This window comes from Doryrhamphus excisus, linkage group LG19 (assembly GCF_037039965.1).
Source record: "Doryrhamphus excisus strain RoL-2023G ecotype Guam linkage group LG19, RoL_Dexc_Guam_v1.1, whole genome shotgun sequence".
NCBI classification, from domain to species: domain Eukaryota; kingdom Metazoa; phylum Chordata; class Actinopteri; order Syngnathiformes; family Syngnathidae; genus Doryrhamphus; species Doryrhamphus excisus.
The window spans coordinates 1,276,754-1,290,666 of record NC_136375.1 but is presented as its reverse complement, the minus strand read 5'-3'; the positions used below and the strand labels follow the sequence as shown (position 1 = coordinate 1,290,666).

The window sequence follows — 13,913 nt, the reverse complement described above, 5'->3', positions numbered from 1 at the left end:
ACGGGGACGTGATCCAGACATCAAGGAGGCCATCAATCCCGTCATGCAGCAAGGGACAACGTTTTTCAGGATACCGCGTGCATGCGTGTGTGCGTGTCGGAATGAGAGGAAATGGCGAGCGCGACCTTGGCTCAAGAGTCATGAGGATGGTGACCTCGGTACGACTGCCATGCTTCAACGTCCCAATGACACTGGCAGATGACGGATACTGCTAGCATGCTACTAGCATGAACGAAATAACCAAACGTGTCATTTTCTGCTTTTCCTTTGGCTGCTGATTGGGACACCCGTAGAATAGGAAATGGCCGACGTCCTGTATGTGGTACATATGTCTCATACATATGCAAAATGTAAAATGTAAAATGTAAAATGTAAAATGTAAAATGTAAAATGTAAAATTAAAATTAAAATTAAAATTAAAATTAAAATTAAAATTAAAATTAAAATTAAAATTAAAATTAAAATTAAAATTAAAATTCAAGCTGTACCCTGACTACTCTAAAGTATATCCAGTATATCCAGTATATCCATTTTAATTAAAATTATAATTAAAATTCTTATTTTATTTTTTATTTTAATTTAGATTTTCAATTTTTAAATTTTAATTTGAATATTAATATAATAATATTTTTTTTAATTTAATTAATTTTAAAAGTTATTATTTAAAATTTAGATTTAAATTATAATTATGACTAAAATTTTTAAATTAAAATTAGAATTATGACTAAAATTATGACTAAAATTAAAATTAAAATTAAAATTTAAGCTGTATCCTGACTACTCTAAAGTATATCCAGTATATCCATTTTAATTAAAATTATAATTAAAATTCTTATTTTATTTTTTATTTTAATTTAGATTTTCAATTTTTTAATTTTAATTTGAATATTAATATAATAATATTTTATTTTAATTTAATTAAATTTAAAAGTTATTATTTAAAATTAAAATTTAAATTATAATTATGACTAAAATTTTTAAATTAAAATTAAAATTAAAATTAAAATTAAAATTAAAATTAAAATTAAAATTAAAATTAAAATTCAAGCTGTACCCTGACTACTCTAAAGTATATCCAGTATATTCAGTATATCCATTTTAATTAAAATTATAATTAAAATTCTTATTTTATTTTTTATTTTAATTTAGATTTTCAATTTTTAAATTTTAATTTGAATATTAATATAATAATACTTTATTTTAATTTAATTAATTTTAAAAGTTATTATTTAAAATTTAAATTTAAATTATAATTATGACTAAAATTTTTAAATTAAAATTAGAATTATGACTAAAATTATGACTAAAATTAAAATTAAAATTAAAATTCAAGCTGTATCCTGACTACTCTAAAGTATATCCAGTATATCCAGTATATCCATTTTAATTAAAATTATAATTAAAATTCTTATGTTATTTTTTATTTTAATTTAGATTTTCAATTTTTTAATTTTAATTTGAATATTAATATAATAATATTTTATTTTAATTAATTTTAAAAGTTATTATTTAAAATTAAAATTTAAATTATAATTATGACAAAATTAAAATTAAAATTAAAATTAAAATTAAAATTAAAATTAAAATTAAAATTAAAATTAAAATTAAAATTAAAATTAAAATTAATTTCTTTTTTTCAGAGCTGGAGTAGCATCCTGGTACATTTGAGCCGAACCGACCAATATCACATGCACGAATGATACAACATTGTTATTGCGGACTAGTGAAGTACGAGATTTTACCCCCCCTACACTACAGCAATAAATGGCTACAGCAGCAGTGGGGGTGCCGGGAGACGAGACTCACGAGGCCATGCACGAGAACGAGAACATTTCACCATTCATGTGAAGAAAATGAACAATTAAAATATGACCGGACAAAGCAGATGTATTTGTAAACAGAAGCAAAGAACACTATTGGCTTCTCCGGGGGCGTGTGGTGCAAAGTGGTTGTAATGACAACTTGCAATATTTTAGAACGTGGGATCAGTAAAAAAAAAAAAAAGGAAAAACTGCTAAAAAAAAAAAAACAGAATGGATTAGGACGGTTCGGATTTAGGCTGGAATAAGACTCTAACCAGCATGACCGCCGCTGTGAAAGTGACACCCCCGTTCAAGACAGCCGCCCATGAATCACACACGCCCGTGACCCCGACCATCTCCATGGCGACCGCGCTGCAGCGCCATGTTGGTTTGCCCCCTCTCCTCTTCTGTGCTTTGAATCTGTCACAACAGGGTTTTTTTTAATTTCAGTTAATTAATTTTTGCACCATATCCAAAATATATAATTTTCTATATATTTAATTTAATATTTTTTTTATAATTTTCTGATGGCAAATGGTATTATCAAAATATTTTAACACTTTTCCTGTGCACCCAAAATATTTTGACAAATTTGAAACATGTTTTCTGCTCCATGCTTATACTTATATATTTATTATATTTATTCATTTCCTTTTCTGCAGCCCATCCATATTTGTTTAGTTCTTTAAAATATTTTTTTTTATGGAGGGCTATATTTCTAAATTTTTGTAGCTACTTATTTAACATGTTTACACATTTTCTCCTTTATATTTATTTATTAAAATGACTGCAGCACAGCCATATTTATGTTGTACATTTATATTGGTATATATGTTAAAACATGTTAAATATATATTTTTGTGTGGAGACAAGCCCTCCCTTTCCACACCCCAGCATGCATGCATGGAGACATGGAGACATGGATCAGGCGTGGAAGCCACATTGCGTGTGCGTGGATGTATTCTGCATAAGGCTGCACACTCCACCATTGCACACCTTGAATTGTGATGCTAACATGTAACAGCGCCACAGTGCGCAAGCGTGACAAGCGGTGCGGCGTGTTTTAGGCGGGGGGCCTCCGCCGTCCTCCCCCGTCCTCCCCCAGCCGCAGTGGGCCGTCGCCGTGGCGAGCCGTCGCATAGCAAGCCGGGGTTGCCACAGCACATTAGCCGGCTGCGCTCAAGCTTGAAACGTCCACAATGGCGAGAGAGCCAAGAAACAAAACAGCAATGGTGGAAGCATCTGGATCGGCGGTCGTTACCTCTGCTCTGCCGAGTCTCGATCCGAAAGAACCGCCGGGTGTGGTTACAGAACGTCCGCTAAATCCGCGGAGGAGGCCCGGGTCGACTCGGAGATCAATCCCATGGTGGCTCGCCCCGACCGTGGATGCGAGCGGAGGGTGCGGAAACGCGGCGGGGTGTTTCTCCTTCTCGGCTGTCACCTCAGCATCTCTTGTGTCGGCTCGATGCGGACCACAGTGCCGTGCCGTGCCGTGACGTAACGTGACGTCACGTACCTCGGTGAGGGGGGGAAACAGGGCTTCTCCTGCGTGCGCGTCCCCGAGTCTCGAGCCCTCGCAACAGCGAGCCCAAGCTCGCGCGTGCGATGTTTAAAAGCGCGTTCTCGGCCAGCAGGCACGCGCTCTCTCTCTCTCTCTCTCTCTCTCGGCGTCAGAATGTCGTCATCACAACGAGTTGTCTTTTTTTGATTTATTTGTAAACAATGACACCACATCCGCTGTTATCCGTGTTCGCTGCGCAATAAACGACTAAACGAAAACACGACACGGCGAACTAGTCCGACCGCCGCGTTGGCGTCTGATGAGGGGATTTGTTTGGAACGCGTCCAAAATGGCGGTCTTTTAAACCGAAAGATTGTTTATTCTCGGCTAGTTGCACACACCGACCGGCGAAACAACAGCCCGGTTTGTGAAGCTATTTCAACTGATGGGAAACGGCTCAGAAACTGAAACGGTAGTGAATTTTGCCGTTAAAAAATCAGTGCTAATTGCTACAATTTTTACTTTAATTGTAGCGCATCGGGGGTGAAAAAGTAGACGAGTGAGACGTCTTACTACGCTACGTGTCTTATCACGTGACAATGACGCGTCCAAGTCCAGCCGGTCTCTGTCGCTTTGGCTAGTTTGACAGGCGGTTAAGCTAACATGGCTAGCTAGCCGCAATCGAAGCTACTTCCTCCTCCGGTCGGAGCTGGCGAATGAATCCGCTACCTCGATGCGTCTCCTGCGGGGAGGATGGCAGCCACACAAACGGTCTGGGGCGCTGATAGTTTAGTCACGTAGTTTATGGCTCAGCGGGTAGTTTGAGTGTTGTTTAGTGTCGTTAGCTAGTAGTGACAACCTAGTGGTTAGCCAGCGTTCTGTGCTGGGTCAGACGGCGGCAGCTTGTCCATCTCTCTCCGGCCGCTACAGGAGGATGCTGAAGCTGTTCGGTGTCCTGGTTATCCTCGGACTGGCCTTGGCGTGCATCACGTCCTGGGTGCTGGATAGCTATGACACGGCTTGGCACCCGAAACGGAGCGTTCGGCGGCCGGATGGCTGGGATGGGGACGACACCAAGGGCGACTCTCCCCCATTTCCGGGGAAGACTCTGGATAATGTGTTCTGGTTTGTGCAGGTGAGCTCATATTTGCTTCTACTTGAGGTCCCGCGTATTGTTCATTTATCTCTAAGCCATTGTGGCTGAGCTTGTGTGAATGAGTGGCATAAAGGGGTCAGTGAGCACAGAAGTCTGGCATTGTCAGGTTAAAATGTGGCCCGGCAGCACCGGAAGTTGGCAGACTTTGCCCTCGTCGATATAACTTCAACCCTTTTTGTCCAAAATTGCTTTAAACTCCCACTGGAAAAAATCAGCTTGACAGATGACATGGTTGTTTTAGCACAGGGGTCTCAAACACCTGGCCCACAGGCCAAATGTAGCCCGCAGGACACTAGTTTGAGGCCCCCGCCTTGATATGAAAGTTTAATGTTATTTGATATGGATGCTGTATGGTATCATGTACCCAGAAAAAATTATTACGTTTGATTCATGTTCATGTTAAAGGTTAAATAACTGTTAATAGTTATCCTCCCTATCCGTGTGGAAGTGGTAAGTTTTTGGCTATTTAAGTTCAAAGGAAATAACTCGAAGGCTACCGTTTAGGTGGCTAGCTCTCTAGTTTGCGAGTTAGCATGTGTCTCAAGACCCTGCAGTTGCGCAATATGTTGTAAATAAACTGAACATTCCAGATGATTTTAACCAGGGGTCTCAAACACGCGGCCCGCGGGCCAAATGTGGCCTGCAGGACACATGTACCCAGAAAAAAATATTAAGTTTGATTAATGTTCATGTTAAAGGTTAAATAACTGTTAATAGTTATCCTCCCTATCCGTGTGGAAGTGGTAAGTTTTTGGCTATTTAAGTTCAAAGGAAATAACTCGAAGGCTACCGTTTAGGTGGCTAGCTCTGTAGTTTGCGAGTTAGCATGTGTCTCAAGACCCTGCAGTTGCGCAATATGTTGTAAATAAATGGAACATTCCAGATGATTTTAACCAGGGGTCTCAAACACGCGGCCCGCGGGCCAAATGTGGCCCGCAGGACACATGTACCCAGAAAAAAATATTAAGTTTGATTAATGTTCATGTTAAAGGTTAAATAACTGTTAATAGTTATCCTCCCTATCCGTGTGGAAGTGGTAAGTTTTTGGCTATTTAAGTTGAAAGGAAATAACTCGAAGGCTACCGTTTAGGTGGCTAGCTCTCTAGTTTGCAAGTTAGCATGTGTCTCAAGACCCTGCAGTTGCGCAATATGTTGTAAATAAACGGAACATTCCAGATGATTTTAACCAGGGGTCTCAAACACGCGGCCCGCGGGCCAAATGTGGCCCGCAGGACACATGTACCCAGAAAAAAATATTACGTTTGATTCATGTTCATGTTAAAGGTTAAATAACTGTTAATAGTTATCCTCCCTATCCGTGTGGAAGTGGTAAGTTTTTGGCTATTTAAGTTGAAAGGAAATAACTCGAAGGCTACCGTTTAGGTGGCTAGCTCTCTAGTTTGCGAGTTAGCATGTGTCTCAAGACCCTGCAGTTGCGCAATATGTTGTAAATAAACGGAACATTCCAGATAATTTTAACCAGGGGTCTCAAACACGCGACCCGCGGGCCAAATGTGGCCCGCAGGACACATGTACCCAGAAAAAAATATTAAGTTTGATTAATGTTCATGTTAAAGGTTAAATAACTGTTAATAGTTATCCTCCCGATCCGTGTGGAAGTGGTAAGTTTTTGGCTGTTTAAGTTCAAAGGATGAAGGCTACTGTTTAGGTGGCTAGCTCTCTAGTTTGCGAGTTAGCATGTGTCTCAAGACCCTGCGGTTGCGCAATATGTTGTAAAAATTGGAACCAAAGCAAAGTTTTTAAAATTTTTTTGTTTTTAATAAATGCGTTTTTTGTTGTTGTTTTTTTTTTTTTGTAAAACCTGAGTTTGAGACCCCTGATTTAGAGCCTTGATATTGCACAGTGAATGGAGTCTGGAGTAACTATACTGAGTATAAAAAGTATTGCACAGATGTACATAGTGGTGTATTGATATTGGAAATTAGTTTATTCGGATATCACGCATCTCTATTCTGGATTGTTTGTGTTCCGATTCCAGGTGTCCGACATCCACATCAGCCGCTTCCGTGACCCGAAACGCATCCCTGACTTTGAAAAGTTCTGCACCGTCACCATGGAGGTGATAAAGCCGTCTCTCGTGCTTGTAACAGGTACCTCGAACTCCCCCGTCACGCTGCCTTTTTTTTTTTTTTCTTCTTCTTCAAATTCCCAACAGACCTGTCTTCCTTCCCGTTTGTCACAGGGGATCTGACAGACGCCAAGACGGAGAGCAAAGTGGGCTCCCTGCAGCACGAGGTGGAGTGGCAGGCCTACCACAACATCCTCAAGAGGTCGCGCGTGATGGAGCGCACCAGGTGGATCGACATCCGCGGCAATCACGGTGATGCACCATTATGACCACCATCATCATCATCATCATCATCATCAACCTAGTCCCGCCTCGCTCGAAGGCGATGTGAAAGTAGCGTGTACATTTTTAGCCACAGACAGGAAGTCCTGTGTGACCCCTCCTTTGGACGCCTGGCGTATAATTCTGAAACCAGATCCACCTCCCAGAAATGATGAAGGACATCCTGTCCCTTCACGATGCAGGGGGGGGGGGTCGATATCCTGACTGTAACACAACCATGTCTTGTTGTTGCGTTAAAATCAGGGGTCTCAAACTCAATTTACCTGGGGGCCACTGGAGCTCGGGTCTGGGTGAGACTGGGCCGTATCAGGTCCCCCCCCCCCCAAAAAAAAAAAAAAATTATTAAAAACATTATATCAATAACAAGCATTATTAGAGCCCTGTATGTAGACATGACAAAACACGACAGGACTTTTATTTACAACATATTGCGCAACTGCAGGGTCTTGAGACACATGCTAACTCGCAAACTAGAGAGCTAGCGACCTAAACGGTAGCCTTCAAGTTATTTCCTTTCAACTTAAATAGCCAAAAACTTACCACTTCCACACGGATAGGGAGGATAACTATTAACAGTTATTTAACCTTTAACATGAACATGAATCAAATGTAATAATTTTTTCTGGGTACATGATACCATACAGCATCCATATCAAACTAACTTTCATATCAAGGCGGGGGCCTCAAACTAGTGTCCAGCGGGCCACGTTTGGCCCGCGGGCCGCATGTTTGAGACCCCCGGTTAAAATCATCTGGAATGTTCCGTGCGCGATAATGACGCTTCTTTTCTTCTCCGCAGATGCTTTCAACATCATGTCACTGGACAGCGTCAACAACTATTACCGGTTGGTAGAACAACTTTATTACACCTATAACCGCATTTCCTCGTATAGTGGCCGCCATGGGGGTGTATGCCGTAAAGATGGGATTATTGGGGCCACTTAGCACTGAGCACATTTGTTGTATTGAAATTGCAGGAAGTCATTATTACTCAATACTAGTATAACAGTCTGACTTGTGCTTTCATCTTACAAACAACAATCAGCTCATTGTGTTGGCAATCTACCTACAAAAATGCCACTTTAGGGACTCTTTAAATGGGACCTGTTATGCTTTTTCCACTTTTCTGACGTATAAAATTCGAAAAAATGTTGCCCTGAAAGAAGTTTGAGATGGCTCAAAATGCTCGGTTTCAGAAGGCGTGGTTAAACTGCCCCTTTGTGATGTCACAGAGGAGCGGACTTCCTTATATGGGTGTGTCTGTAAGCCAGATAAGGTCTCTGCTCTTGTTTACGCTGCGAGCAATGGCTCATACGGGGAAGCCACATTTGTTTACAATTCCCAAAGACGCCAGCCACCATGAGGTGGTTGGAGTTCCTGATTCCGTACCACCAAAATAAATGCATTTTAATCCGGCAACGGCATTTCACACTGGACTGGGAACAGCTCGGGGCACAAACAGGACCACAAACCTTTTAAGCACTCGCAAGTGGGACCAACCACTGTGGAATGGGTGTGACCATTTTTTCACAGGAACCACGAAATCCAAAGAAATACAGTGAATAGGTGCAGATTCTGGAAGAACTAGAAAGCTTTGTGTGCTGGTTATCACATGTAGCTGCTCTAGAGTCTGTGTAGAGAAAAAATAGCATAATTAGCATAATAGGTCCCCTTTAAGTCATTTCCAACTCATGATAATGTGTAAAGCGATAATAGCTAATAATAGCTAATAGCTAATTAGCTAATACAAAAGTTCTTTAACACCCATACTAACAGTCGCACTTGAAAAACTAGCTTACGTGGCTCTAATCCTTGCTACCGATCACCCGTTTGTCTTGTCTACCGTCTGCCTAGCTGATTGCTACCAACGCCCACACGCTAGTAACCTTAAACAAATTGGCTACAACATTCATCACGCAGCAACTAACACTTCAATGTTGTACATCAGAAATATACAAACGTATCGATAAACCTCAACATTTTAGTGTTCACATCGTGGATTTTGTTGAAGAGCATAGAAAATGGCACCACAGAGGACCCCGGAGCCCAAAGCAAAAAGAGGGAGGCTGACGTCATTGCAGCGCCTCAATGGAAAAACTTGAAAATGTTGTTCAAACTCGTATTGATACATGTTTTTATATTTCTGAGATTATTTCTGAACGTTTTGGGACATAATTATATACATATACACGTTTTGACTATTAAGTTGATGTTTGATGAATTTAGTGCTGTTAATAAAGTGATCTTTGTGCGCATTGGTCAGTCGTGAGTGGCTCCTGCCGTCATTAGCTCACCGTCGCTCAAGCGCACAGTCGTCCTAAAGTAAAGGAGCTGCCAAGAGATTAGCCGCACCACCACCCCAATGCAGAGGAGCCGCAGTTTTACTACCGAGGTTCTCCTGGTTGACGGCGCTTCTCACCTCATCTCCGAGGTTGACTGATCTTGTTTTCTTCCGTCGTCTTCAGGAAATACTCGGCCAATCAGAAGGTGGGCTCCTTCCATTACGTTCACACAACTCCCTTCGGAAGCTACTCCTTTGTGTGCGCAGATGCCACCCTGACGCCAGGACCCAAGAGGCCGTATAATTTCTTCGGGATTTTCAACCAGGTGGGCGGCACGCCTTTATTTCGTTCTTTTGTATTGGTTTGAAATTTGATTTTTTTTTTTTACTGTATTTTATTTTCATGAATTTTTTCCTTTATTTTCCAAATATTTAATTTTACAATGTAATATTTTATATATGAACAAATTATTAATAAAATTAATATAAATATTAATAATAAATAAATTAAATATTAATTAAAATTATTAATTGAATAAATATTAATTAATTAATTAATAATTTAATAAAATGTACCTTTTTAAACTTTTTAAATGAGAATTTTATTGAAATCACCTAAGCAACATATCAGACCAAAAAGCAGCTTATAATAATAATAATAATAATAATAATAATAATGGTATAAAAAGAAGTGTATCTGATGGAGATCCATGTAGTGCAGGGGTCTCCAACTCAATTTACTTGGGGGGCCACTGGAGCTCGGGTCTCAGGTCGCATCAGGTTTTCCAAAAAAAAAAAAAAAAAACGCATTTATTAAAAACAGAAAATGAAAAACACGACTATAGTCACATTTATACTCTTTTTATTTACAACATATTGCGCAACTGCAGGGTCTTGAGACACATGCTAACTCGCAAACTAGAGAGCTAGCCACCTAAACGGTAGCCTTCGAGTTATTTCCTTTAAACTTAAATCGCCAAAAACTTACCACTTCCACACGGATAGGGAGGATAACTATTAACAGTTATTTAACCTTTAACATGAACATTAATTGAATGTAATAATTTTTTCTGGGTACATGATACCATACAGCATCCATATCAAACTTGCGCGGGCCGCACTAACATTAAACTGCGGGCCACATTTGGCCCGCGGGCCGCATGTTTGAGACCCCTGATGTAGTGCATTCTTAGCAGCTGAGTAAATATTTGACATCAATATTCCAAAGGCATTTTTTTAGTGATATGAAATATGTATGATGTACATTTTGTACAGCATTATCAATATGAATGTATTCATTATATGAAATGATATTCTCTCATTCAGACTCATATGGACAAGCTGGACACGTACCGAGCCGAGAGTCTGAAAAGCAACCAGTCCATCTGGTTCGGCCACTACACCACCTCCACCATCGTTTCTCCATCTCCAGGCGTGCGGGAGTTGATGAGGTGGGAGCAGACTTGCCTGTGAAACCATGAAAAAGTCCAAATTGTCATTCATCCAATCGGTCTCCTTCGTCTTTAAGGTCCGCTATCGCCTACCTGTGTGGTCACCTGCACACCCTGGGTGGCTTAATGCCCGTCCTCCACAGTCGGCACCCCAGCGGCACGCTGGAGCTGGAGCTCGGAGACTGGATGGACAACCGCAGGTAAGACAGACGTGACGTTTCTCAACTCTGTCATTGGACCTGGACTCGGGTCGCCTTGTATTTTCAGTGGTTTGGTCTCCAACCAGGTACAGGATTCTGGCCTTTGACCACGACCTGCTGAGTTTCTCAGACCTGAGGTTTGAAGAGTGGCCCGTGGTGCTCATCACCAACCCCAAGGACGTGCAGTACCTCCATCCTGGACTGGAACCAGTGGGCCGCATACGGAAGTCCACGCATATCAGGTGGGTGGGCTGTGTGATTTTTTTGGATTATTTATGATCTTGTTTTGGAAAGCAGCTAGGAGACCCGTGTTCGATTCCACCCTCGGCCATCTCTGTGTGGAGTTTGTATTTAAAGTATGACCCAGCCTTAAAAAGGCGCCTCATGCTGCAAAGACGATTGGACCAAAATTCCTCAGAGACTCATTGCAAGTTATCGCAAAGCTTGATTGCAGTTGTTCCCGCTAAGGGCGGGGTGGCCCAACCGGGTATTAGCTTTGGGGCGTACTAAGGGGGGTTTAATTGGGTGCGGCAATGGTCAGCAATCATGCCAGGGTATTAAGTATTAATACATTATATAATAATACGGTACATATAGAATTAATATAACAATAATAACTTAAATGCATAAATAATTATAAAAAAAGAATCTGTTGCTTATTTAATATTTCATGATTTATTCTTAAGAAAACTAATTCTAAATGATAATCTATATTTTTCTTTTAATATTTTGACTTTATTCTTGTAAAATCACTTGTGATTATATTATTTATTTATTAGTATTATTATTTAATAATTTCATAATTTATTCTTAAATATTTAAGATATAATCTATTCTCATAAAATGACAGCTGTTTACTCAATTTCTAATTTTTTTTTGTTCCAAATATTTTTTCTCATAAAATGACTTTATTCCCATAATATTTTGACTTTTTTTCTTGTAATATTATTACTTTTTCCACAACTTATCTTTTCCAAAAATGACAATTTAATGTTTTGTTTGTTCCTCGTAATATGACAAATATGTAAAATGTTATTTTCCCTCATAATATTACCATCTTATTCTCCTAAAATGATCATTTTCTGGAACTTTTTTCTTTTAATATTTTGACTTTATTTTTGTAAAATTACTTGTGATTATATTATTTTATTATTTAATAATTTATTCTTAAATAATTAAGATAACTAATTCTAAATGATAATTTATTCTGATAAAATTACAGCTGTTTACTCAATTTCTACTTTTTTTTTTGTTCCAAATATTTTTTCTCATAAAATGACTTTATTCCCATAATATTTGACTTTTTTTCTTGTAATATTATTACTTTCCACAACTTATCTTTTCCAAAAATGACAATTTATTGTTTTGTTTGTTCCTCGTAATATGACAACAAAGTAAAATGTTATTTTCCGTCATAATATTACCATCTTATTCTCCTAAAATGATCACTTTCTGGAACTTTTTTCTTTTAATATTTTGACTAATATTTCGTCGGGTCAGGACAGCAATACTGTTCAGGTGACGTCCATTTTGATTGATGGCGTCTTTATTGATTTGGATCACGTGTCACATCACAGGTAGGTGCGCGCGCATGGGGGGCATGTGTATGTAGTGTGTATGTAGTGTATGTGTGTGGGAACAAACACACAAAACAATACTAGCTAGCACAAAACAGAGTCTAAAAGTGACTACAATGGAACCAAGCACAAGCACAAAGCCCGCCACAACATACGCGAGTTAGCAATGTGTTCACAAATGAACCGCAACACAGTTAGCGACACTAGCTAACGAGGCTAGCTAACAGGAAGTTAGCAACCAAGCCAGACGGCTGGACGTAACGGCATAAAAACACACCGTATACAACAGGAATATATATATCGGCGGCGTCTAACGTTAAAGTAAGCGAGAATAAACGTCACTCGCGTTTATAGACGCGCACGGCTGTACATATAGATAGCGTCAACGCCCGGAGCTAAACAGCTACAGTGGCGTCAACTCCAGAAGCTAGCAGCTGCCGTGACGCGTTCATGTACCCGACCGGCGTAGGAATTCGAAGCCACGCCCGTCACTGACTAATATTTACATTTGATTGATGTGAAACATTTAAGTGAGAAAAAAAGAGAAATCAGAAAGGTGCAAACAATAATAATAATAATACAGTATGTCTCATTATTAACTAATTTAGTATTCTCCCAACTGTAACGTAGATGCTAACATGTGTATTGTTGACAGGATTTTGGCCTTCTCCGAGGCGGCCATCATGGTGGTACACGTCAGCGTGGACGGGGAGCCTTTAGGGACAGGACAGCCTGCTGGAGGCCCCCTCTATGTGCTGCCCTGGGACCCGTCCAAATACCTCACCGGGCTGCACACCATCCGGGTCCAGGTGGAGGTGGGTGCAGGATCCTTTGATTGACAGGTGGTAGATTTGGTCGATGCTTCCATTTCCTGACTCGTGTCCCTTTTTTTTTTTTTGTGAATGAGTCAGGATTCGTCGGGGCGGCACAGCGTCCGGGAGCATCACTTCACCCTGGGCGAGGACGTGACCCCCAGCTTCGGCTTCGTGCAGTCCTTCATCCTGCTCACGGATCACTACGTGGTCGGGCGGGTGGCCTTTGTGCTCACCATGCTGCTCAACGTCGGCGTGCTCCTGTCCTTCAGGTTCATCCCCCTCCTGTCGCGCCGAGGTCAGCATAAGCAACTCAATTCTTTTAGTTAGTATTCATATATTTCAACAGTATACATAATAATGCGTAGAATTATTACATTCAATGAAACTTGATATCGTTCAACAGCTCTGTCCTCTCCCGTGTGCACGGCGCTGCGACTCGTCAGTAAGGCGGACGGCTTCTTCTACGCTCTGCTGCTCTTCAACCTCTGCACAGCCTTAGGTGGGTCGGCACAAACCATCAATCAGTAATAAATAAATATAATAATAATAATTATAAAAAGTTAAGAAACCACATATAGTTGGTGGGTAGACAAATTATTTTTTTCAGATTAAAATGAACAAAGCATTATTAGAGCCCTGTAGACATGACAAAACACGACTATAGTCACATTTATACTTTTTATTTACAACATATTGCGCAACTGCAGGGTCTTGAGACACATGCTAACTCGCAAACTAGACAGCTAGCGACCTAAACGG

General features: G+C 40.0%; 2 protein-coding genes across 3 annotated transcripts in view; one reads left to right on the top strand and one right to left on the bottom strand.

Moving 5' to 3' along the window:
* Positions 1 to 4,343, bottom strand: part of ttbk2a (tau tubulin kinase 2a) — a 31,064-nt gene extending 26,721 nt beyond the window's left edge. Inside the window, exon 1 of one of the 2 annotated variants that reach the window (XM_058056519.2) lies at positions 3,064 to 4,343. The gene's annotated coding sequence lies outside the window, so the exon portion shown is untranslated. The remainder of the gene's footprint in view (positions 1 to 3,063) is intronic. The other variant, XM_058056520.2, reaches the window with a different exon arrangement.
* The window catches only part of tmem62 (transmembrane protein 62), a 17,895-nt gene continuing 6,919 nt past the window's right edge, over positions 2,938 to 13,913 (top strand). The window contains exons 1-11 of the mRNA XM_058056523.2: positions 2,938 to 4,438; positions 6,459 to 6,570; positions 6,663 to 6,800; positions 7,630 to 7,675; positions 9,296 to 9,437; positions 10,438 to 10,562; positions 10,640 to 10,762; positions 10,849 to 11,004; positions 12,995 to 13,154; positions 13,251 to 13,449; positions 13,558 to 13,653. Coding sequence (XP_057912506.2) covers positions 4,238 to 4,438; positions 6,459 to 6,570; positions 6,663 to 6,800; positions 7,630 to 7,675; positions 9,296 to 9,437; positions 10,438 to 10,562; positions 10,640 to 10,762; positions 10,849 to 11,004; positions 12,995 to 13,154; positions 13,251 to 13,449; positions 13,558 to 13,653 — 1,498 coding nt within the window. The 5' untranslated portion in view covers positions 2,938 to 4,237. The remainder of the gene's footprint in view (positions 4,439 to 6,458; positions 6,571 to 6,662; positions 6,801 to 7,629; positions 7,676 to 9,295; positions 9,438 to 10,437; positions 10,563 to 10,639; positions 10,763 to 10,848; positions 11,005 to 12,994; positions 13,155 to 13,250; positions 13,450 to 13,557; positions 13,654 to 13,913) is intronic.